Below are 26,671 nucleotides of genomic sequence, written 5' to 3'. Positions count from 1 at the left end.
GACCAATCAGTGTCCTACACTTCTCATTGTTCCAGCCCAGCTTCTCTCACTGCACAATCACACTGTAACAATGGGCTGGAACAATGAGAAGTGTATGACGCTGATTGGTCACAGTCATACACTCCTCTGTACGACGCCCAGTTGGTAAAAAGTAAAAAACACACCAAGTTGTCTATTAAGAAGCTAATTAACATAAATCTAAAATTGTTTAGAACTTGGTAAAAATTATCGTTTTTCAAAATAAAAACCACTGCTGTTATCTACATTACAGCGCCGATCAGATTATGTAGGAGATAGGGCACTTATAATCTGATGACAGACCCTCTTTAACCATTGGTATTATGGATGTAAAAATATATCCATGTATGATAATGAAAAAATACTGATATTTTAAAGTGTAGCTAAATATTTGACAAACTTCTGACTTGTCATAGTGACATGTCAGAAGTTTGGATTGGTGGGGGTCAGAGCACTGAGACCCCCACCAATCGCTAGAACGAACCAGCTGAAGTGCTCGTGTGAGTGCTCAGCCGCTTCGTGTCTGTTCGTCTTTTTCCGGAAAGCTGATGTATCGGTGTACGGGCTCATAGACTTTCTATAGAGTCCATACACGATACATTTATTTCCGGAAAAAGACGAACAGACACGAAGCGGCTGAGTGTTCACACGAGCACTTCAGCTGGTTCGTTCTAGCGATTGGTGGGGGTCTCAGTGCTCGGACCCCCACCAATCCAAACTTCTGACATGTCACTATGACAGGTCAGAAGTTTGTCCAACGTTTAACTACACTTTAAAATAAAATAAAATACAGCTACTTATTGTCTAAAATGTGACTATAAAAGATGCACTGATCTGGTTCCATAAACTCCTTGATACTGGGCCTGTACTTGGTATGGTCATATTCATTCCACCTACTTTTACACTACTATAAGATCAGAACTAACATTCCTTCCAATGTTTCTTTCCCCATCAGTAAGTAGGAAAGCTAATGAAGAAACTCCATCAGTCCATTGTGGTGATCCAAGTTCGAGTGGAATCATAGCAGTAAAAAAAGGTCTACCTAACCAGAATCATATCATTGACCAGCCAAAGGCCGAGCATTGACTTGTACGCGATGTCCAACATTTTTGGTTTATAGTGGAAACAATGACTTGTTAAAGCACCATCATCTGCAGAGGTTGTTGAAATGCTAAATGTGCTCTCCAGCGTTTATGGAACTGTGAGGGTAATCTATGGTTTCATGAGCTTAGGAAGTAATATGCCATTACACAGAAGTGGAAGGGAAGATTGCTTCAATAGTTACATCCTAGAAAGAAGAGTAAATGGATAAGAGTAAATGACAAATATTGACATTTAAATGAAAATCAATGATAAATATATGGGAAATTTTACCTTTGGCTTCTCTTCCTCTGTAATAGGGGAGATTGATTTGAGGCATACTGGGCCACCTAAATGAAATAGAAAAAGAATAGCTGAAGAATGTGCTAAATTACAAATATGAAAAACCGGTCACATCCAAGTGTATTACACCGATTCATTCTAAATACTAAGATATATGGTGCCTGTCTGCAGGATAGGGTGGCCATCACTAAGGCGCATTTGGCTGCTAACTGCTTATAAGATCCATTAAGTCTACACTAATACCCAATAGTGCTGAAATTGTGTTTGCCAAGACTATATATAAACCTGGCTGGGTACTATGTAATTTTCAGTAAGATTGTAAGAAGATTTAACAGGCACTATGATTGGAAATGTCTTCTTCAACGACTTTTGTGTTTCAACCGATGCTACTCTACTTATAATACTTCCGTGCATGGTATAGTAATTTTGTAACGCTATATGTATAACTCAAAAACAACCTTCCAAAAACAGGAAAATAGAAACAAAGCTGCAACTCATGATGTTCAAGTGTGTCTTCCTACAGTGATTAGTCTGTAATATAACAACGAACAGAAATCAGTTATTATATCCGTGAATGTTCTAGTACTTGTATGCTTCATGCCTCATAATGTCAGAAAAAAACCTGTTAATCTTATGACTGATAAGTCCCACGTCTGGATACCAAACATCATTGATGTAGGTGTAACATATAAAACATGGTCATATAAACAACATAAATAATTAAATAGGTATATAATAAATAACATATAAAATATGTGCAATATAGACAGTGTATACAGCAACGTGTTAACTCAGAACTGTCTACCAACGATATGCATGTGTACATACGCACACAAACTCACACAGACACATGCACACACATATAGCCACATGAGCACCTTTTCTTTTTTACCTGTGAATGCTTCACCTATCTCTTCACTGATTTTTTCTGAAAGAGACACCCCTCCAGGTGATCGCAGCCTCCGAGGGCTTGGTCCTGATGTGAGTGCAAGGCTGAGAGATGATGGAGGGGAAGGAGAACTATGCTCACCAGAAGAGAAAGGAACAGAAGCACGGGTACGAGAACCTAAAAAAGATGAACTGATTTAATATCTTTGCACTTTTCCTCCTTTGTACCTCTTATTTTATGGTGTCTATTCCAGACCCACCTCTTGCTGTCAGGAGAGCACTCACTGTCCTTTCGCTTATGGCATTGAAACCAGCCTTAATGTCAAGGAAAGAACGATGGCTTGAACCAATTGTGGATGTGTCTTGGACTCGATGCTCTGAATAAAAAAGAAATGGTTAGTAAAACAATATTTTCACGTAAGATTTACACTACCCTACTTACTTTATTCATGGGCAACAACATTAACCAACATACTGATAACAAAATGTAAAATATAAGAAAGGTTTGTGGATTACATCAACTAACTATAATTATAACTGGCTATTTGGACTAATATAGTAGCTGCTATGAAAATCCAAAACTCTACAAGTGTGTTTCTTTTTAATAGCTTACTTATATGCTACTGCTTAAAATTACAGTCACGAAATATGAAGCTACTCTCCTTCAATGTCCACAACCTGGTGTAGATTGTGTACCCCAACGATCACCCAATCAATGGCCACATCCTCTCTAGCTTAAATAGTGGTAGTTATATGTGTTTGTGTGTATATACATGTGGACCCAGCATCGGATCCTTGGACCCACCAGAGGAAATGATTCTGAGGGTCCAACCTCCAAGTGCACATCCACTTTAAATTTCACCATAAACATTGTTGTTTTGAACACACAGAACATATTATCAATATCAAAGAAATAGTACCGCGTGGGAAGTAATTGGCTGTGTGGACCTTGACATTAATAAAGACTTAGATCCAATCTTTAAACATTTTTTTTAGTGTATACTCAAAGGCTATGTAAACCTTTGAAAGGCATTTTTTTTTTTTAAATGTCAGTCACTGTGTTTGGTGAAACTTTATAATTCGTTTTTATTAAAAATTCTTTCTACTTTTTGAGCTACAGCTGCTTTGTATTCTATATAGAGAGCAGCTGTATCGTTCGCTAATACCTGAATCCGTCAGTCCTGCGGATCTGACGGGTTCAGTGTCAGCGGGTCCTGCAGAATACAAAGCAGCTGTATTTCAAAAACGAAAAATATTTTTTATTAATAAAAACAAATTAGAAAGTTACAACAATCACACTGATTGACCTATTTATAAAAAAATAAAATAATCCCTTTCAAAGGTTTACATAGCCTTTAACATCATTTTAAACATTGGGTAGTTCTTTACTACCGTATTACACACTGGTTGGATAACATCATCGGGATGTTAAAGAAACAATTTGTACAGCAACGTCTCAGGCACAAAGAAATTTTCATAGGGCTTGTTTCATAGTGTGTTTTTTTTTATTAGTTATTACTGCGCCTACTGTATTTAATGGGGAAATCCAGTCAAAATGATCTTGTAAGGGGATCACATTGGTGAAAATCTGACAGAACACAAAGCAAACTGTCATTGATTTGAATGGTCCTTTACATAGGCTCTATTCACACATTTGAATTGTACAATTGGCATATGTGTCGGGAAAGCTTACTGCACATACACTAAACGTATCTATAGGGCCCCATTAACCCAATGGATACCAAAAGAGTGCCCCTTTAAAGAGAACCTTTCACCTGCCCACACATGTGCAGCTGAGTGCAGCATGTAATGGACGGGGCTTCACAAACACTGTCTCACTTGAAATAATTTTTCTATCCTCCTCCGTTATTTACATATTGGCGCCCGATATGTATATAAGCCCCTGAACGGTCAATGGGGCGTTTCTATCTAACTAAATGGCAAGGGGGGCGTGATCTCTTCACTCACACTGTCCAGTCAGCTACGGACAGAGGCAGGGCGGCTTGCGCGGTGTTCCCTCCCGTGAGAACCCACACAGACTGGTGGTTCTGTAGAGAGCGCTCTGTCTGTGTGTTCTCATGGGAGGGGACACAGCGCAAGCCGCCCTGACACTGTTCGTAGCTGATTGGGCAGTCTGAGTGAAGAGATCACGCCCCCTTGCCATTTAGTTAGATAGAAACGCCCCAGTGTCGGTTCAGGGGCTTATTTACATATCGGCACCAAATATAACGGCACAGATATGTAAATAACGGAGGAAGATAGAAAAAAAATGTAAAGTGAGGCCGTGTTTGTGAAGCCGTGCCTATTACATGCTGCACTCAGCTGCAGATGTGTGAGCAGGTGAAGGGTTCTCTTTAACTCCAGTCCTGGTATACTTATGCGGCTTACATTGATTGTAGCATTTGCACTTTCCATTTTCTATATGTACTGTATCTGATTGATTATAGACCTTGGGTTTAATCCTTCATCATGGGTATGTTTACATTTTCATGTCTTTGTCTCTATTTATATGTAACAATAAAGTTTTCATTGAATTTATAATTATTTTGTGAATGTTGCTGTCATTTAGTAGGAGATATTTAATATTCGTCTATATGAAATATAAAAAAAGTTATTGTAACCAGATTTACTGCCTATAATATTGGCCACAATAAAGCCCCAGTTATTGTCCAACGAAATCTCTGGTAGTTTAAATGTCAAATTCAATTTACCAATTTTCATTTCCATATTGAGTCACCTGATGTTTCCTTACTTTAAAGAGCCAGTAACAGTGTTTATAAAAGTCCTTACATAAAAATAGTTAAAGCAAGTTTCACCATTGGTGTCCCTTTGCTTGTATGTTAGGGAATTGTTTTATGAGCAATCAGGTACATATTACTCAAATTCCTCCTCTTACACTCTGGTAATATGGGAAAGCCTGTATTCTGTCAATGGAGAATGTCATAATGGCCATCAGCACATCACAATATCCTCCACTTTTGAAGATGTACAAAAGTGGGAAAATATATGAACTCTCCACCAGTAGAGGGCAGTGTTACCGCATGATTCCAGAAAGCATGGAGAAAGAGTAAAGAGATTAGAAATGAGCTGCCATTACAGATACTTGTAAATGATAGTATGGATATTCACTGCAGTATATCATATATCACCATTTACCATAAATCAGAAGTTCATAGCCTAGACATACATAACAAACCACGAAAAAATATTTATTGTTATCACACCAAATATGGTTTTTGAAAACAATTACATTAGATCACATTAAAGCTATATATCCCTGAGTTCAAAGATTCCTGCTCTACCCTATGCTGCTCTCAGATAGGATAACATGACAGATCCAGTTTCTGTGTCTTCCATAGGACTAGCGGGCTGTACTCTTGTTCGGCCACCACTTCATACAACTTTGGCTTTCCACAAGAGAAGAAACAGAAGTCTCTCGTTCTAGTGATCTGTGGGGGTCCCAGCATTTGGAACGCAAACAATATAACATCACTTATCCTGTGTATAGTGGGAAAAAAATCATTTTCTAGTAATAAGTTTTGGGAGACCATGGCTCTGCCACTAGGAGGTTTGGCACTAGAGTAAAAAAAAAAAAAGTGTTGGCTCCTCCCATACAGGCTGTACCCCTCCCACAGGAATTATGCTAATCAGTTTGTGCAAAAGCAGTAGTAGGAGAAAAAGGCACACATGGAGAAGCAACTTGGAAATAACAAAAAACACACATCCTGGTTAAGGGGAAAACGAAACCAAACAACCATAAAGCGCAAATCCAGAAGAATCATATAGAGGGTGGGATCTGTACCAAAGCCTAAATGGAAGCATTGCAGACCTGAGTGGTTGATGCCGTGCCATCCAGGATGCACCTGGAGCCGCATGGAGTGGGCAGTCATCCGAAAAGGAAGAATCTTGCCCTTGGACTGATAGGCTTTCGTGATCCAGACCGCATCCAGTAAGCAATAGTAGGTTTGGACACCCGTAGACCCTTACGAGGACTTTCAGGAATCACAAATAGGGAGTTTGACTGACAGAGGGATTTGGTAGCAGCAGGGTGAGGGTATGTTCACACGGCAGCATCCGTAACGGCTGAAATTACGGGGTTTTCAGGAGAAAACAGCTCAGTAATTTCAGCCGTCATGGCATGTTGAGGCGCTTTTCGCTGCGTCAATTACGGACATAAATGGAGCTGTTTTTCCATGGAGTCAATGGAAAATGGCTCCATTGACGTCTGAAGACGTTAAGTGACAGGCACTTCTTTGACGCTGGCGTCTATTTATGCGCCGTCTTTTGACAGCGACGCGTAAATTTACGCCTCTTGGGAACAGACCAACGTAAAACCCATTGGTTTCAATGGGCAGATGTTTGCCGACGCTATTGAGCCGCATTTTCGGACGTAAATCGAGGCGTAAAACGCCCGAATTACGTCCGTAAATAAGCCGTGTGAAAATACCCTGAATGTGCACAGCCCTGATGACAGTGGAACTGTGAAGCGAACTCTCCCAAGGATGGAAAAGAAAAGGGCAGAAGGAAGGGAGGTCTATATGCTCATTGATGTGGAAGGTGGAGACTACCTTCAGGAGGAAAAAAGCAACAGGCCGTAGCCCCACCTTGTCCTTGTGAAGTACAAGAAAAGGAGTTCTACAGACGAGGGCAGCTAACTCTGAGTCTCTCCTGATGGAAGTAATGGCCACAAAGAAAGCGACATTACAGGAAAGGATCCCAAGTGATGCTTTACATAAGGGTTCGAAGGGAGAGGTCTGGAAGACATTCAGGACCAAATTAAGATCCCATCATGGTGGATTTCAAAATGCCCCAAATAAAGCTATTTGTTTTACCTACTACTAGGCTTTACGCAACTACTCATCTGGTGGCAGCGCTACTATAAGGGTTTATATTTTTATACTTTTTTTCTGCATCTACCCCCTTAACTACGTAGAGAAAGCAGCAGCCACACGAAAGACCTACAACACGCAATATATTGACAGAGTTGTGCCTGAAGTTGCACAACTCTAAAAGGTGAGGGCAAAGTCAGGGCAAATATCCTATGCGTATGGCCAGCTTAATATCTACAAACGTTAAAAAACAGGAATGTTTCCCTGCTACTAGATACCACACTACATTAAGGCCCTTTTACACCGGCCGATGCAGCAACGAGACATCGTTGATCGGCGCTTGCTTGCTCCTGTCACACGGAGCTATGGATAGGGACAAGCGGTTGTTACTCCGATCGCTAGTCCCCATAAATTATTATCATGTCGGCAGCGCGTCTCCCTGTTTACAGGGAGATGTGCTGCCGACAACAATAATCTTTTACTTTTTTAAAACGATACGACCAGCAGATGATCGAGTGTTTGCTCGTTCATCTTCTGATCGCTGCCCTTTTTACACAGGGCAATTATCATCAACAGGGCAATTATCGTCAACGATCGTTATATGAACGCTAGTCTGCCAGATAATGGTCCTGTGTAAAACCCCCTTTACAGTCATCTATTACAGTAGTTCAGGACATACTAGTTAATGACCACCATATGGTTTTGGTTTTATATAGAGAGGACCAAAATTCTGTGCTTATTCATTTATTAAAGTTTTGTTATAGCAGTCAGAGCTATGTTTTTCTAATGCTGAGCTCCAAGTTCCCTATATAGATATAGAATTAAATGATGAAATGACTGCCTGCAGTCTACACTGTAGGGAGCCTAGGAGTTAGCTTCATACAGATGGCTGCAAGACCTCATTTACATATATTGGGGTCTGTCAGCTTCCGTTGTGATGTCTGCTGTCTTGGTGTGAATAAAAGCGATGCATGTCGCCTCCAACGAAGTTGTGAACAGAGCCTTACATTGTCGCCCATTCACTTGAATAGGCCATGTAATACTACATTTACCCTGCAGCAGGAAATGTGTAAATGCGTCAGTTTCCCTATGAGATGTCAGTTGATCAGCAGGGGATTTAGCAGCCAGACACTTGCGATCAGCTTATTGCCAGTGTGGCTGCATTTCTTAAAAGGATTGTCCTGAGGGGACAATACCTTTACATTGGCTTTGTGGTTTTATGAAAAATCATCTTAACCATTTTCAAGATCACTGTTTGCTGTCCTGACCCAGTCCTGCACACTCAGCTAAGCAATCCTCTGTGAGCTAAACATAGATCTCTCCTCTGTCTTGGACTGCACCCTGAAAACTCTAACTTACAATGACACCTTATACTTACTGTACAATCACACATCAAAACCTCAGCACTAGTTCAGAAGTGTTTTTCAGCCTCTGAATGCAGGCAAGAATAGTTAATGGTAATGGTTAATGGTAAGCAGTGATATTAAAAAACAGTAATGAATTAAACAAAAAGTGTATTAGAAATTTGCATAACCCTCTCCATATACAATATTACTTGACTGGACAACTCCTTTAAAATAAAGCAGTACCATCACACAGGCCAGTGTAAATTGTGTCTGTCCCTTCCTTTCTAATGGCTTGTAATCTACAATATAGTTCATGACAGTAGAATGGACAACCCTGTTACAGACTGTTGGCTCTCCTTTGGTTTAGCTATTATCTTAGCTACAAAATAAAGACAATGGCGTATTTTGCACCAATGTAATTAGAAATGATAAGTAGCGAGAATATTGCCTAATTTATTAAAAGCGCATGCCTCTTCTGGGGAATTTGAAATTGACTGTTAACATTTCCTTGTACGTCTTCTTTGTATGAGCAGGTGTACATTTGCGCCACTGATGCGTGCCTTTTCTAACCTTTGCCTTTGATAAATAAGGCTAAAAGTATGTTTACAGCTTGTCCACGTCCACTTTCCTTACATGTGTTCTTTTTAAGAGTGAGAAGACAAAGGAAATCTGACGCAGTTTTTAGATGCGACTATTTAATCTCTGCAATTTCCACTCAAATCATGGCGTATAGTGAATATTAAATGCGGCCCAATGGGTCTCATTTATCTTTACTGTCTTACCGTAATACTAGCCTTTTTGCCCATAGCAACCAAGCACAGCGTTGTTTTAATTTTTCCAGAGCAGTTTAAGAAATGAAAGGTCATTTATTGCTATGGGCAGCAAGTCCAGTTTTTCCGTTAGACAGTTATGATTATTGAGGCCCAACATTTAAATAAACTTACCTTTGCTTATTCCTCCTTGATCCCACAAAAGTTTTGTAATCTCATTATTCCAACTCTCTTTTAAATTTGAAGTCTCTGCTTGGAGAAGTAATGTCTCGCGAGACTTTTGACGGCGGAACCAGAGCTCAATTCGTGTGTCTCCCTCTGTAGCATTCTCTGTAAGACCCATGTCAGCTGTCTGAATTAGAAGATGAATATACCGTTTATAACCGTTGTTTTCTTTATTACAGTAAATTCAGCAGTATATATGGTTTCTTAACTTGTATGGTTTCTTAAATTGTGTTTCTTAACTTTGACTAAAGTTATTTTGGGAAAACATGGTTGCGGTTCCCCTCCTGCGAACATCACACTGTCCTTATAATGTATTAATGAAGGTTCTGAAAAGCACTAGAACACATCCACTGTTTACTGTTTGGGTTATACTGTAATTGTAAAGGATCTGCCAGGCACAGCTTCGGGGGTAACGCCCATAGATAATCAGTCTGCACCTGCTTCTATGTCTGTGAGACTGACTCCATCTTCCACCACTCAGGGTGGCAGGCTTAGGAGTGGGAGAGCCTATCACAGCCTGGCCAGACGGAGCTAGCTCCCGCCCTCTGTCTATTTATACCTGCCTTTCCTGTTCCTGCTTTGCTTGTGATTCTTCTCGTTTAGTTTCCTGGCCCTGCTGCAGCTTCTTGTACTATTGTCCTTGCTTCATATTGAGCCCGGCTTGCTGACTACTCTCCTGCTCTGCGTTTGGTACCTCGTACACTCCTGGTTTGACTCGGCTTGTTCACTTCTCTTGTTGCTCACGGTGTTGCCGTGGCAACTGCCCCTTTCTCCCCCTAGCTCTGTGTACCCTTGTCTGTCGTGCACTTATTGAGCGTAGGGACCGTCGCCCAGTTGTACACCGTCGCCTAGGGCGGGTCGTTGCAAGTAGGCAGGGACTGAGTGGCGGGTAGATTAGGGCTCACTTGTCTGTCTCCCCACCCCCGTCATTACAGTAATATTGCCAAATATCATATTGCACAAAAAACGTTTTCAGCACTTCCCATGCACAGTGGGTTACCAAGTCCCACAGAGATATCACTACACCTGCCAACACAACCCTGCATGGTGCAAAGTACATATACACTTGTGGTTTGCTGTTGGTAGTGTGGCGCAGCTTTGTGTGACACACCATAAACTACATTTTATTAATTTTTAATGTTGATAAACATCTTTTTTTTTTACCCCCTCTCTTTGGTTTCAGATCTCTTACCTTAAAAGCTTGTTTAAACCCATATGTCTCCAGACCTCCCTCTGCTGTCTTCAGTTTACTGAGCAGGAGAAGTTTCTGGAATAGGAATACATGTCGCAAGGACTTCTTTCTTCCAGATAACACAGTAAATACATCCTTTAGCAGGAGGCGACCATGTTCTTTCTCATCAACCTAAGTGTGAACATAATAAGAGCAACGATAAAATCAGTTATCACGATAACGTGTGCTAAAAGTCTACTGCACCTTGGTATACACCGATGAGCCATGTACATTAAAACAACCTGCCTAGTATTGTGTAGGTTTCCCTCGTACTGCTAAAACACCTCTGAGCCATCATGGCATGATCTCCACGAAACCTCTGAAGGTGACCTGTGTTATCTGGCATCGAGACCTTACCAGCAGATTCTTGTCCTGTAAATTGCGAGAACCACGGTGCCTCATGGATCAGACTTGTTTTTCCAGCACATCCCACAGACGCTTCATCAAATTGAGATCTAGGGAATTTGAAGGCCATGTCAACACTTTAAACACTTTGTCATGTTCCTCAAACCGTTCCTGATTTTTTTTTTCAGTGTGGAAAAGCACATTATCCTTCTGAAAGAGTCCACTGCTATTAGGGAATACTGTTGCCATGAAGAGGTGTTTTTGGTCTGCAACAATGTTTAGGTAGGTGGTATAGTACTGTGCAAAAGTTTTAGGCAGTTGTGGAAAAATGCTGCAAAGTGCATAGTTGAGTCGCTTGGCCTTATTTGCATGTCGAAGGTATGGTTTTTTGGCCTTGATTCTTCCATGAAGACCACTTCTGGCCAGACTTCTCCGAACAGTAGATGGGTGTACCTGGGTCCCACTTGTTTCTGCCAGTTTTGAGCTGATGGCACTGCTGGACATCTTCCGATTTCAAAGGGACTTAAGCATGATGTGTCTTTGATCTCCTGCACAAGTTTCCTTGGCCGACTACTGCATCTACGGTCCTCAGCGTTGCCCATTTCATTGTGCTTCTTCAAAAGAGCTTGAACAGCACATCTTGAAACCCCACCAAGTCTGCTTTGAAATCTTTGCCTGGGAGAGACCTTGCTGATGCAGTATAACTGCCTTGTGTCGTGTTGCTGTGCTCAGTCTTGCCATGGTAGACCTGTGACATGAAACGGTCTTCCACAACCTCACCTTTGTATCAGAGTTTGGCTGTTCCTCCCCCAGGTTTAAGCCTCCTACACAGCTGTTTCTGTTATAGTTAATGAATGTGTTTCAACCTACAATTATGATCGTTATCACCTGTTTGGTATAATTGGTTAATCATACACCTGACTATAATCCTACAAAATCTATGACTTTGTGCAAGTGTACCTAGAAGAATTGATGCGGTTTTGAAGGCAGAGGGTGGTCACTCCAAATATTGATGTAATTTAGATTTCTCTTCTGTTCATTCACTTTGCATTTTGTTCATTAATTAAAAAAACAAACTATTAACACTGCTATTTTTGAAGGTATTCTTATTTTGCAGCATTTTTCCACAGCTGCCTAAAACTTTTGCACAGTACTGTATGTTTTAAAGTAACAACCACATGAATGTCAGGACCCAACATTTATCAGAAAAACATCGCCATAGCATCATATTGCCTCTGACTGCTGCCCTTCTACCCATAGTGCCATATCTTTTCGAGGTAGGTGACGCACAGACACCTAGCTGTCCACATGATGTAATAGAAAACATGATTCATCAGACCAGGCCACCTTCTTCCATTGCTCCATGGTTCAGTTCTGATGCCCATTGGGCTCCCTGAATGGTCTGCAACTACACAACCCCAAACGCAATAAATTGCAATGCACTGTGTCTTCTTACACCATTTTATCATAGCCAGCATTAACTTTTTCAGCAATTTGTGCTACTGTAGCTCTTCTATGGCATCACACCAGAGAGGCTAGCCGTCGTTCCATGTGTATCAGTGAGCCTAGCTGCTCCTAACCCATTTGCCCGTTTTCTTGGACCACTTTGGTAGGTACAAACCACTGCATACCGGGAACACCCCACAATACCTGCCGTTTTGGAGATCCTCTGACATCTAGCCATCACAACTAGGCCTTTGTTAAAGTCGCTCAGATACATTTGCTTGCCCTTTTTTCTTGCTTCCAACACATCATCTTAAAAAAACTGACTGTTCACTTGGTGCCTAATATATCCCACCATCTGACAGGTGCCAATATAACAAAATCATCTATGTTATTCACTACACCTGTCAGTGGTTTTAGGCTGGGTTCACACTATTGCATTTCTAACACGCATTTTTTTGTTTTAGTATATAAACTCCCTAGTTTCTCAATGGGAGTTCATCAACCAAAACAAAGAAATGCATGTTAAAAACTCAACAAAAACGCGGTGTGAACCCAGCCTTAATGTTATGGCTGATCAGTGTATATTTTTGAGTCAACAGATACTTGCACAGATAATTATTTATTAAATAGATGATGATTAGCAAAAACAATAGTCAGGCTCTGTTCACATCTGCGTTGGAGGCTCCACTAGGAGCCTTTATTAAGGAATCCGTTGTCTTTGATGGGAAAAATAGTGCTGCTTGCAGCACTATTCTCCCATCTAGACAACAGACACCTCGGCTGGCAATGGGGTCCGTTGGGTGTCGGATCCATCCCATCGTAGTGGCATTCGTTATAAATGGAAACCACAACGCAAATGTGAACAGAGCATAAGATACATATGAGATCAAGACTTATTCCCAGAAAGCCAGTAGACCAAAGTTCTCCTATAGCTGTCCACATGTTAGGAATTTCAGATGGCCGTTTTCTGAACATTTTCATGGTCTGTGACTCCTGTTTTTCTGGAAGAAATCGCCAGAATTAAAAACTATATATTGAGGATCGATCTTTGCCTTGATCTGTGGCCTGGTGTGAACTTCTATTGATGAAATGCAGATCAGTTTTTTGGTATTAACAACTTCAAGACAGAACCCGACAACAACCCAAAAAAATAATCAAACACGGCAGATCAACTTTTCCACAGATTTGTCTTCGGTTGGCATCTGTCACGCTTGTTCGTGTCATGAAAAGGCACCGACAGTTAGTAGGAAATGGTCTAAATCAGCCTTTACGACCATCCAGAATTTCTACTGTATGGTCAGTTTATGGGACACAGAAAATAAAGGTCAACAAGCTACACTAGGATAGAGCAGAGGTCCCCAACCTTTTCTAGCTCACGAATCATGTTCAAATATGACGGTGTTGAGCCACACTGAATATTTAAAGGGAATAGTATATAGACTGCAATTCCTTGCAATGCATGCGATACAAAATAGGGAAAATGAAGTGTCTCATACAATAAAGTCACTCTAGAATTAGAAAAGAAATTAATATATAACTTTTATGGTCTCATTTAAAATATATTAAGGCTGATACCAACAAACTTTAACAACATTTTATGTAGCTCTAGTGAAAAGAAGAAATAACAAAAAAGTTTGATAGTATAGGGCTGACTAAGGATAGACAATATATCTCTCCCTCTTGCTACTAGTCTATTGCTGCCAATTGCTATACTATCTCATAGACTATTTCTATACCATTTATCCCTTGTATTAATTCAATATACCATAGATGCTCAGCTCTGGTTCCTGCATTGATCGCTATAGCTTACTGCCTATACTTCCAGCGTATTGGAGTGATGTGACAGTACCCCAGGCGTGGGGATCCGGATAAAAAGCTCTTGTTGAAGAAAAAACGCTGTATTTTCATACTGCAGTCGGTGAACCCTAAGGGATTAAATTAAGCAATGTCCTTTGCATCATTCATTCGATTATTATTTCTTATAACTTCTGCATGTTTTGGTACAGATAATGTAAGGTGATTGATAATGGACCATTTTGCGTGGTTATCTCTGAATTACAGCATTGTTGTCAATTATGGGCTATACTTAGTGTCCTGGTGCTGTAACATATGGATAAGAATTCTTTGAAGATATGAGTTTAACAATTTAGGCCCCATGCACACGAACGTGCTTTTGCGGCCGCAATTCCCCCGAAAATGCACGGGAGAATTGCGGCCCCATTTATTCCTATGGGCCCATGCACACGACCGTGGTTTCCACGGTCCGTGCATGGCCCAGGAGCCTGGACGGACAAGTCTTATTACGGCCGTGTTCTGGCTCATAGGAAATAATAGACACGGCCATGTGCACGGCCTGTGATTTGCGGGCGGCTCACGGGTGTCACTCCGAGGCCGTGTACATGGCTACGGTCGTGTGCATGAGGCCTTAGTTTCACAATATATAAGCTGTCCTAGGTTTTTACCTCAAATCCACGAATGGCTTCAGCAGCTAGCAAATTTTTTCCATTGAGCACCAGGGAGCCAACAAGTTCTCGAGCAGCATGTAGAGACTGGCGTTCCTGTTCAGCATCATGGTCACACTCTTGCATCATATCTCCAAGAAAGCGCTGATACTGGTCCAATTGCTCTAGTGGTCTCTGCAAAATAGCCCACGAGTCCTCCTCTTCCTTCTGGTCCCTCTTTTTGCCCTGATTAAAAAATATTTCCAAATTATAGCGCACATACATCTGTCTATATATATATATAATATATATATATATATATATATATATATATATATATAATATATATATATATATATATATATATATTTATTCTTTCAGATAATCTAAAAGTAACATGTAAATTTAATGGGCAACCACTGATTTTGTAAAACTTATCTACAGAAGACTTAGCAGTTAGGCCAAGCATGAATATTTCAAGAGACGGACAAGCTGCTGCCAGACAACTCTGTATGTCTTCGGGGATTTGGCATTTTGTAATCCAACATGCCCAACAATTGTTAAACCTGCCTGTAGACATTGGCGGATTGTCCATTACCGTCCTGCAAGCGTGCCTTTTGGACTTATCGGATCTTAGTCCATTTGACAGACACAACAGGCAGACAAAATACATATAAAAGTTTTGCCTTTTTTATGTCCATATATCTGTTTTAAATGTTTACAGTGAAGGGAAAATATTATTTTAATTGTCTAATATCCTTGGGCTCTCAGATGCTCACAGTTCTCAGATCAAATCTTGCATTAGCCTTGTTCACAGGATCATGTACACTACATTGGAGGATGTACAGGAGAACGTGCCAGTGATTTTATAGTCCTGCTGCGTGTTTGGTATCTGGATGGTGTTTGATGACAAGATGTTGGTACCAGGTCTTGCATTTTCTACTGTTGCAAGGAAAAGTGCCAGTGTCTGATGGTGATGAGAGGGCACTTCTCACCAGGAGATTCCTTAGGTTTGGATAGCTAATGCCAGGAATATTTCCTTCAGTTTATTGTCTTTGTTGAATATAGATTGGAGATCAGCAGCAATTTTCCTCAAGACGTTCATTTGGGGGTTGTATTAGACCACTAGTGGCACTGTGCTGTTGTCTTCTTTCTTTTTGTACTCCAGAAGATTGCTCCTTGGAATTCTTGTTGCTCTGTAGATCTGATCATCTATAATCCTTGGATGGTATCCCTGTTGTAAGAATGTATTCCTCAGTGATAGCAGGTGTTGTTTTCTGTCTTCACTGTCTGAACAGGTCTGTATGTACCGCAGAGCCTGGCTGTAGATGATGGATTTCTTTGTGTCTCGGATGGAAGCTGTTCCATCTCAGATATGCTGGACGGCCTGTAGGTTTATGGTAGATTGTTGTTTGTATGGTATTGTTTCTCGTGTATTTGGTCATGTCCAGGAAATGTATTTGAGATTTTGAGTAGTTGAGAGTGAGTTTGATGGTAGGATGGAACTTGTTGAAGTTTTTATGGAAAGAAAGCAGTTCATGTTCAGAGCCTGTCCAGATTATCAGCAGGTCATCAATGTACCGAAAATATGCTAGAGGTTTAGTTGCGCAGGTTGATGAAAACTCCTCCTCTAGTTTGGCCATGAACAGGTTAGCATATTGTGGTGAGATTCTGCTACCCATAGCGCTTCCCATACATTGCAGATATATGTCTTTGTCAAATAAAAAATAATTGTGATGGAGTACGAACCCGATGAGTAGTAGGTCTGGCTCTGTCGCTAGATTGTTCTTTTGAAGAAAGTGTTGGCATGCAGCTATTCCATCCTCATGGGGCAAGTTAGAATAGAGAGACTCCACATCCATAGTTGCCAATATTGTTCCCTCTGGTAGTGGACCTAGGGCTGAGAGTTTGCAGAGGACGTCTGTGGTGTCCTGGATAACTGAGTGTACACCTCACCAAGGGCTTTAGAAGATTTTCCACCCAGCCAGAAATATTCTCAGTTAGAGTCCCAACACCTAAAATATTGGTCTCCCTGGATTGCCTTCTTTATATATTTTAGGTAACATGTAGATTGTGCCTATTCTGGGATTGTCCGGTATAAGGTCCAGTACACTGTCTGATACAGCGTTGAAACTATTGATGATATGGAAAAGTGTATTGTTTGGTGGGGTCTTCATTAAGCAGGGTGTAGTATTTTCTGTCTGAGAGTTGTCTGTGTGCCTCCTGGATGTAGTCAGATGTATTCAGAATTACTACAGCGCCTCCTTTATCAGCGGGTTTGATGATGATGTCTTTGTTGGATTTTAGTGATTTTGTGGCGTTCCTTTCCTCTATGCAGAGATTGTGTGTTACTTTGTGCTGTTAGTCCAAGATCTCAGATTTAACTTTTTTTCTGAAGCAGTCTATGTAGTAATCCAGAGTTTGATTGTATCCAGGTTGCGGGGTCCAGTTTGTCTTCTTCCTCTTTTCCCATCCCAGCTTGTGATGTCATATCTGTTTTGTCAGAAAATAATTCTTTCAGCCACAATCTGCGGAATTATTCCTCCACGTCACTGCAAAACTGGGCTCTATAAAGTGGTTTAGTGGAACAAAATGTAAGTCCTTTAGATAGCACATTCAATTCCATTTTGCTTGGTTCAAACTGAGAGGTTTACAACAGAGGATGGTATATCCAAATGGTTATGTGGATTTTACTTTCCTTCTGGTATTTTGAGACCCGCTCTCTTCCTTAGGCCTCATGCACACGACTGTATTTTTTCCCTCCCGTAAATACTGGCCGTAAATACGGGTCCTTTGTCACACGTTTTTAACCCGTATTAAATCATTCGTATACCACCCGTATTTACGGACCCATAAAAAAAGGGGGGCTGGAAATTATGTCACAATCATGTCCAAACCCCTTAAAAGAGTTACATGATCGCTCATTTTCTCTGCTTCTCTTTATTCAAAAATGTAAATCCCCTAACGTCGCCTAGCAACGCTCCCGTAATTACAGGTGCACACACGTAGCCACCCGTAATTACGGGAGCCCCATAGACTTCTATGGGCCTGTCAGTGCCGTAATTACGGCCTGAAATAGAACATGTTCTATATTTTTCAACGGCCCGGGCACCCTCCCGTACGCAAACGGGAAGGTGCACGTGGCCAATAGAAGTCTATGGGCTGTAATTACGGGCCGTAATTACGGGCGTTTTTACGGTCATGTGCATGGGGCCTTAGTCTGTTGAGTTTCTTTTGTTTACAGATGATAAGTTGATGTTGTAATTTATAGTAGAATTCCTTTAATACTTGCTTGGTTAGACTTGATCCAGGTCCTTGTATTGCATCATTTAGTGAATTTATCTAATTTTGGATGGTTCTGTATGTATTCTAGGATCCGGTCTGGTTCCGAATTTATTAGTCTGAGTAAAATCGATAGGTCATCAGTATGAAAAACCGGTCCGTGCCCGGACAACCCCTTTTATGTATGGTCCTGGGCCTTGGTGTCTGCATTTTTGTGTTTCTAGAGGCTGGAAATTGCTGCAGAAGCGAGGAGCAAAGATGTCTCATCTGGAGAAGTCGCCATAACGGTCTGTGTCAGATGGAGAAGAAAAGAGAACGACTCCCATCAGAGAAGACATTACTTGTGAGTCACTGGATCTAAAGAGGATCTGTCCCCTCTTCTGACATGTCTGTTGTAGGAAATACTTGTATTCCACATAAAGTCTTTGTGTACCCAGGACTAATAGACAAATGCGTGTTACCATTCCCATTGTCAAGAGGATGTTTCTCTACACAGTGTGATAAAGTCAGCGATGGTTGGAGACTGTCAATATGTGGGGACTCCGTCCTTTAACAAGGGAGTCGTAACACCCATTAGTCAATGCTCGGACAGAAAGGTGGTGTTCACTATAGACACGGCAGAGCAGCGGTGGGGAAGGGGGGCCCCAAGTTTGTGGAACGGCCCAGGGCCTATGGTCTACTTAATCCGCCACTGCCTGTGATAATAATGAGATGAGTGCTGAGAAGTGATCGCTACAGAACAGGAAGTGTCAGCCTTTTATGCAACTCTGTGGCCAAAGTGAAAACTGCAAGATTTCACAATTATTTTTAAATAAAGTGACATGGAAAATGTAAAAAAAAATACATCACCTAAAATTCATTCAAAACATGTTTAACATAAAAACTTGATTTAAACAATAGGTAATTTTAAACATTCCCGTTAAGGCAAGTGACAAAAACATTTCCATGGATTTATCACCACCTTTCCGGTGAAATAGTGTTTCCTAAGGTTTAAAAAAGCACTGAGGGGCAGGATAAAATACCCTACGTTTCCTCACCACTCACCTTTAAACTCCCACTGGGGGATGGAAGGAACAGCTCTACCTTCTGCTTGTTTTTCACATACAGAGAGTATACGCGTAACTGATCTGCCTGAAAAATAAATGAATAAATGAGACAACAGGTAGAGCAAATTAGAGACATCGCCCTACTAGTGAATGAATTTATGTGTTACAATATCACTCTGACTAGACAAATGATAGCATGAATGTATCAAGTACAGACTGTGTGACTCAGAGAGAAGCTGCTAGGAAGAAACAGACTAGGGTCACTAGGGCTTGGACTCACATGCTGCAGGAAGCAGTAAGAGACAGTTAGGGGATGAGACACACAATTCTGGAGGTCTCTCAGGAAATGAGTGTGGAAATTAAGAAGCTGCTCCAAACTCCCTCTCAGTGCCAGGCCAGCTGGGCACGACCCTCTGACTTCCAGTGACCGGCGCAAAGACTGCACGTAACTTCGCTCAGAGCACAGGAGATCTAATAGTAACCGCTGAGGAGACCTATTATAAACAATGGAAAGAGTTGTAAAGAAAGGCAAAAACACAAATATAGTTTAAAATTAAAAATTGCAATGTCTCTGGTAACATAAAATCAGACCGTTAATGGTCGAACCAATAAAATGATAGTACAACTTAGTGCATCTCAGAATTAGAAACTATTCAGTGTCCCCATGATTTTCAGATTTATGAACACTGATATACTGCTCTGAGGTACACTAGTTAGAACTTTTATTATACCGTGCTAAGCCATATACCAAAACAAGGTAAACACCTATTGGGGAATATTGTGGAGGCTACTGAACAATGCCATATACAACTAAAACAGAAAAGTGTCAGAAAACATTAATTTTGTGTGACTGGAAAGCCACTTACTTTAAATATGGCAGAAACACCTTTCCTGCTATAATGTCCCCCGATAGGCCACATTCACACATAGCAGATGTAATGTTTGGTGCAGAATCTACACTGCAAAAAAAGTAAAGTACTGTACATTGCAAATGATTTCACATCCATACGTGGTGAAAAAAATCTGTGTGGTTTTGAGGGCATGCAGTCAGTAGCAATGTCCATAGCCCTTTCATAGATTTCTTCTGGATTTTGCAGCAGATTTCACCCATTGTATTGTGAAGAGTGAATTTAAGGCTGGGTTCACACGACCTATTTTCAGACGTAAACGAGGCGTATTATGCCTCGTTTTACGTCTGAAAATGGGGCTACAATACGTCGGCAAACATCTGCCCATTCATCTGAATGGGTTTGCCGACGTACTGTGCAGACGACCTGTAATTTACACGTCGTCGTTTGACAGCTGTCAAACTACGACGCGTAAATTGACTGCCTCGGCAAAGAAGTGCAGGACACTTCTTTGCAACGTAATTTGAGCCGTTCTTCATTGAAGTCAATGAAGAGCAGCTCAAGATTACAGGCGTCAAAGACGCCTCGCATAATACGAGGAGCAGCATTTACGTCTGAAACGAGGCAGCTGTTTTCTCCTGAAAACAGTCTGTCTTTTCAGACGTAAAAGCCTCTCATCGTGTGCACATACCCTAACACTAATATCTATGGTAAAATCCACGTCTAAATCTGCCAGTGTTTGAATATGGCTAAAGTTCCTACGGATATGAGCAGACATACTGCATGTAAATATAGCGGCTCCACAATTAAAACACAATGCCTGAATCTTTCATTATGGAACAAAAACATGAACATCTTTCAGCAATGGCTGACTGCCAAAACACAAATGACAGTGATAGCTCGAATTTTCTGTGTATTTTCTCAATGCGTGTAACAAGGAAATGGCTGCTGAGATATTATGTGGAATCAGAAGACATTGTGACAAGGGGCATCTTTGAGCTTTTGAAAGCTAGTAAATAGGACAAAAGAACTGTAGATCCTAATTAAAGATAAGATATCACTATCTACGATGAAATACACAAATTATAGAATGTGCTTTTGTTTAAAGCACCTGTTCAATGTTTCCCTAAAGTTTCAAGCTTAGAACATTTCCTTCTAAAATGAAGAAAAAAAGATGTTAACGTAAAGGCCCATTTACATAGACAATAAATCAGCGAGCGGTCTTCCGAAACCATTCCTACATTAGTCAATTCTAAAATTCTAGTTAGTCATTTCTGAGTTACAGACAAAAGATGCACTGTATCAGTGTCTATAATGGAGTCAGTGTTATATATATAATGGAAGTCAGTGGCAGATTTATGCAATTGTACCGGAATCTCCATTATATACTATAACTATATAGGCACACACGGAGTTAAGTTGGATGTAAAGCAAGCTGAAATATATATCTATATAAATAAATCAAAATATCAATGACACAAGTCATTCATACATTACACCGTTGTTTATGTGAATGTCTGTCTGCCAAGGCCATCCATTATATGACACTCTTTTATTCACACAGTTTTTTTTAGACTACTGCATGTGAATTAGCTTGCAATATTCCTTGGCATCGTCTAATGCATTGTGTAATAAGGATAGCTATCACAAATACAACCACTGTTTAACTAGGGGAGTATCTGTGGAAGGGGGCTACAAGGGTGCAGCAGCATGTGGAGAGGGCGCAATATGGCCCCCCCTTTACATTTTAAAAACATTGCATTTTTTGTACTCACTGTAAAATCTTTTTCTTCTTGTATTCATTGGGGGACACAGCACCATGGGTATAGGCCCCTGCCACTAGGTAGGAAGAAGTCTTTGCTTTGCCCAGGCAGGCCATACCTCTCCCACAGACACTGGCTAAATCAGTTTGTACAGAACGCAGTAGGAGAAGACAAAAAAACAACACCATGTCCATGGTCTCGAGAGAAAAAAAAATAACCAGCCAGAACAGGCCCCGGGCCTGGAACAAACCAATATAAGAAGGCAGGATATGTGTCCCCCAATGAATACCATGGGAAAAGTATTTTTTGCTGTGTACAAAACCCAGAAATTCTCGATTTCAGAGGGTGGAAAGAAAAATGAAGGAAAATGGCAAAGCCATGCGACTCGCCTAATGCACAACTGACTACAGCACCTTGCAACCCAGACTGGCCAAGAAGAGGCCAAAAAAATTAATCTGGTAAAATTGGGTGAAGGTATGCACCGAACCCAGATAGAAATCTTGAAAACCTGAGCAACTGAAGCTTGATGCCTAACCGCCCAGGAGGCACCAACAGGGGAGAAACTGTACCCTTGTACCGATAGGCTTCTATAATCACAGGCCAACATGCAATGATGGCCTTGGACGCTGCCAAGCCCCTACGTGGCCCTTCTGAAAATACAAAAAGGGAATAGGAACGTAGAAATGACTGTCACATCCAGATACACAGGGACAGCTCTGATCCCGTCAAGGCAATGCAAAGTCTGTTCCATTGGAGGAAATAGGGAAGTTCAGAAAAAAAAAAGGAAAATAATTTAAGTCTGCTTCCAAGTTGTATTCTCCTGGTACGTCGACCGCAGACAGACCTGGAACATGACACTCCGCCCATATAATATTCAGAGAGGAGCCGAGCAACTCCTGGTGCTGCCTTGGCAATCAAATAGGCAACAGCCATGGAGTTGTTGCTCAGAATCCTGACCAGATGACCCTGGAGAATGGGAGTCTAATGGGAGAGGGACAGGAAGATTGCCCTCAGTTCCAGATGGTAGATCTGTAATGGAGGTAGATCTGTCGTGGGTGTGTGTGTGTGTGTGTGTGTGTGTGTGTGTGTGTGTGTGTGTGCAATGTTGCTTTGGCAACCAAAGACCTAACAATGGCCTTCAGGTCTGCCATGTACAGAAGCCTAATAAGCCCAGCCAGAGGGCCTAATATGCTTTCTGTCTGTGAAACTGATTGTTCTTCTATATTGCTCTACATAAGTAGTGCAATATATTAGAATAGTGATCAGGGATTCAGGCCTTCAAGTCCCCTAGTGGGTCTAAATAAAAAAATGTACAATTTTTCCTTTAGAAAAACAACAAAATTAAAAAATTGTATGTAATAAAAAAATTATTTTTTTCTCTTTCAAGGTCCCTTATTAGAGAAAAAACGAAAATATTAAACAAACTATACATAATTGGTATCGCTGCGTCCATAACGACCAGAACTATAAAAATATTATGTTCTTTATCCCGCGCAGTGTACATCGTAAAAAACTTTCCAAAAAAACAATGCCAGAATTGCTGTTTTTTAATAACCTTGCGTTACAGGAAAATGGAATAAAAAGTGATCAAAGAGTTGCATCTATTCCAAAATGGTACCAGTAAAACCAACAGCTCGTTCCGCAAAATTCAAGCCCACATACAGCTCCGTCGACCAGAAAAGAAAAACGTTATGGCTATTAGAACACAGAAAATGAAAACAAACATTCTTTTTACAAAAAAGTCATTGTATTGTGGAAAAAGTTGTAAAACAAAAAACTATACAAATTTGGTATTACCGGAATTTAAAACACACGGTGATTGCTGTAAAAAAAACAAAAAACCTAGAAACCATGCCAGTATTGCTGTTTTTTTTCACGTTGCCTCCCATAAATAGGAATTAGAGTGATCAAAAAGGTCACATATACCCTAAAATGGTACCAATACGTAGTACAGCTCATCCCGCAAGAAACTAGACCTCACACAGCTCCGTCGACGAAAAGAAAAACGTTATGGCTTTTAAAATATGGTGACACAAAAATGTGATTTTCAAAAAGAAATCATTTATTGTAAAAAATAGTAAAACATAAAAAAAACAAAACTTTATACATTTGGTAATACCATAGTCGCACTGACCAGCAGAATAAAATTAACATGTCATTTATACAGCACGGGAAACCCCGCATTAAAAAAAATACAAAAAAACGATGCAGGAATTGCGTTTTTTTTTCTCACCATGTCTCCCAAAAAATGGAATGAAAAGTGATCAAGAAGTCGCATGTACCCCAAAATGGTACCAATAAAAACTAGACTGTCTTGCAAGTCTATAGAAAAAAAAAATAGCTATGGGTCCCATAAGTCGGGGATGAAAAAACATGCCGATGTGCAGGCCAGATGGGGGCATTTTTTTATGTTTCAAGAGGCAATTATCAAGGCCCTAATATTTGGGGACCAAGACGGGGAGGGCCCAAGCACATCTGCTGGAAGTGAGGGTGCCCGTGTTATACCAGTACAAAGCTTTCCCGGTAAAATTCCCCAAAATGCAAAGGTACAGAGTGTGTACCAAAAGAGCGATAAGAATGAACACTATTTATCAGTGCGACACTGGCCTGTGCATAAAGGATTGCTTCACAGCGTAACACACATCTATGGATTATGGTATTATTTATTTACCCCATTATTATACCACCTTATTACCCCAGGAACCAATCCAGCAAAATCCACGCTCCAAAAGCCAGATGGTGCTCCTTCCTTTCTGAGCCCTGCAATGTGCCCAAACAGCAGTTTACATCCACATTATTGGCATTGCCCTAACAGGGAAAACCCTCTTAACAATTTATGGTGTGTGTGTCTCCAGTGGTACAAGCTTGGCACAACATATTGGGCACTGAAATGGCATATATGTGGAAAAATTTAAATTTCGCAACGCATCCATTTCTGGAAAAAAATACACATTAAAGCCCTAGATAAATGCCTTTAGGTGTGTAGTTTTGAAAATAGGGTCCCTTCTTGTGAGTTTCTTTTACTATTTGACCTCAGAGCCACAGCAATTGTGAACCAATGCTGTGTAAATCGCCAAATTAGGTATGAAGTGTGCATGGTAGTCTTTCATTCCTGGTACCATGTCCTGCCTTATGATGTACACTGTCCTCTTTTTGTACTGTTTATGTACATGCGTTTTTATGGTATGTACAACTGTTTTATGTTCTAATAAAGAATTTTGTACTTTTTTCTACATTGCATGGATATTCTTTATTATAGCATTAAGGGAAGTTTTTATTGGTTTATATATCTTATATGGGTTCCCATGTGCAGTGATTATAAGGGTATGTTCACACGCTAGCAGGCTTTTACGGCTGAAATGACAGACTGTTTTCAGGAGAAAACAGCTGCCTCGTTTCAGCCGTAAAAGCTCCTCCTCGTATTATGCGAGGCGTCTGTGACGCTCGTAAATCTTGAGCTGCTCTTCATTGAGTTCAATGAAGAACGGCTCAAATTACGTTGCAAAGAAGTGTCCTGCACTTCTTTGCCGAGGCAGTCAATTTACGCGTCGTCGTTTGACAGCTGTCAAACGACGACGCGTAAATTACAGGTCGTCTGCACAATACGTCGGCAAACCCATTCAAATGAATGGGCAGATGTTTGCCAACGTATTGTAGCCCTATTTTCAGACGTAAAACGAGGCATAATACGCCTCGTTTACGTCTCAGAAAATAGGTCGTGTGAACCCAGCCTTAGTTAATTATTTGACTTTATATATATACTGTATATGGTATTCTTTTTCAGTCTAACAAGTGGTATATATGCCTTAATACTGTTGCCCTTGAGTCTGGAAAGGTGCTTAATTAATATTTTGGACGTTGCATCCGTCTAGTTATTTCCCTATGCCATATAGGGTCTTCCTAGTGAAAGTGTTTAAATCCATTAAATTATTTAGTATTCCCAGTAAGATCTTCAAAATGCTGCTTTCTTATAAAAAATTAAGTGAGCATTATTGTTGTTTGTTTTTTTAAACTAATAGTTTTTATTAACATTTTGTGTGCAGGATGTCCTGTTGTATTTAGGGTCTCACTCTTCCATAGGGAAAACCATTGAAAAATGTGAGATTTATGGATCATACTTAAGACTAAAAATGAATTGGCAAAAATCTGTTTGTATGCCGGTAGACAAAATAAGCAACTTTTCCCCCTGACAGATCCCAGCAGCTATAGAAGGGCACCCTATAAAGTAGTTAGGGATTACTATAACCAAAAACTTGCAGGATTTTGTCAAACTGAATGTGGTTCCACTTCTGGAAAGGATTGGGGGCAGGATCTAAACATGGAAAAAATGGCTTTTTCAATGCCAGGACGAGTTGCATGGTTCTCCTGCCCCGGATCCTTTACATAATGAGAAATTCACCGGTGTGTAATCCGGAGAAAGTATTAGAAAGTTGGCAGGATGATTTAAGTTAGAATATTTACAACATACAGTGGAAAGCTGGGGACTGGCAGTAGCAGATCCTCGTAGGTATTATATAGCCTTCCAACAGAATGGGACAGAGAACCTATAAACAGGAGGGGACTACAGAGCTGGCGTATAGATTGGGCTGGGTATAATGTATACCAAGAGTTAGAGATGGGAGTTTTTTCGACGGCTCCACTCAAGGAATGCCCAACACTTGTATTGATGGGGAAAATATGGAGGTGTATTAAAGCTAGATGGAGATTAGAGGCTAGCTACGGTTTCTTGCTAATATGGGGTAACACCCATTTTACTGAATTGAATAATTTCCCAATTTTAAATTTTGGGAGAAAAGATGCATTCTATACC

At 40.6% G+C, this 26,671-nt stretch overlaps 1 protein-coding gene across 2 annotated transcripts in view; it reads right to left on the bottom strand.

Moving 5' to 3' along the window:
- Positions 1 to 765: 765 nt before the first annotated feature.
- Positions 766 to 26,671, bottom strand: part of ARHGEF40 (Rho guanine nucleotide exchange factor 40) — a 91,794-nt gene continuing 65,888 nt past the window's right edge. For both annotated transcript variants that reach the window (XM_075829283.1, XM_075829293.1), the window contains 9 exons: positions 19,531 to 19,744; positions 19,249 to 19,335; positions 14,944 to 15,168; positions 10,652 to 10,822; positions 9,409 to 9,586; positions 2,550 to 2,666; positions 2,294 to 2,467; positions 1,393 to 1,448; positions 766 to 1,306 (listed from right to left, as the gene is read on the bottom strand). In XM_075829283.1, coding sequence (XP_075685398.1) covers positions 1,265 to 1,306; positions 1,393 to 1,448; positions 2,294 to 2,467; positions 2,550 to 2,666; positions 9,409 to 9,586; positions 10,652 to 10,822; positions 14,944 to 15,168; positions 19,249 to 19,335; positions 19,531 to 19,744 — 1,264 coding nt within the window. In that variant the 3' untranslated portion in view covers positions 766 to 1,264. The remainder of the gene's footprint in view (positions 1,307 to 1,392; positions 1,449 to 2,293; positions 2,468 to 2,549; positions 2,667 to 9,408; positions 9,587 to 10,651; positions 10,823 to 14,943; positions 15,169 to 19,248; positions 19,336 to 19,530; positions 19,745 to 26,671) is intronic.

This window comes from Rhinoderma darwinii, chromosome 1 (genome assembly GCF_050947455.1).
Source record: "Rhinoderma darwinii isolate aRhiDar2 chromosome 1, aRhiDar2.hap1, whole genome shotgun sequence".
Lineage (NCBI taxonomy): Eukaryota > Metazoa > Chordata > Amphibia > Anura > Rhinodermatidae > Rhinoderma > Rhinoderma darwinii.
Note: the sequence above shows the minus strand (reverse complement) of the source record. Positions and strands in the feature narration are given on the sequence as shown.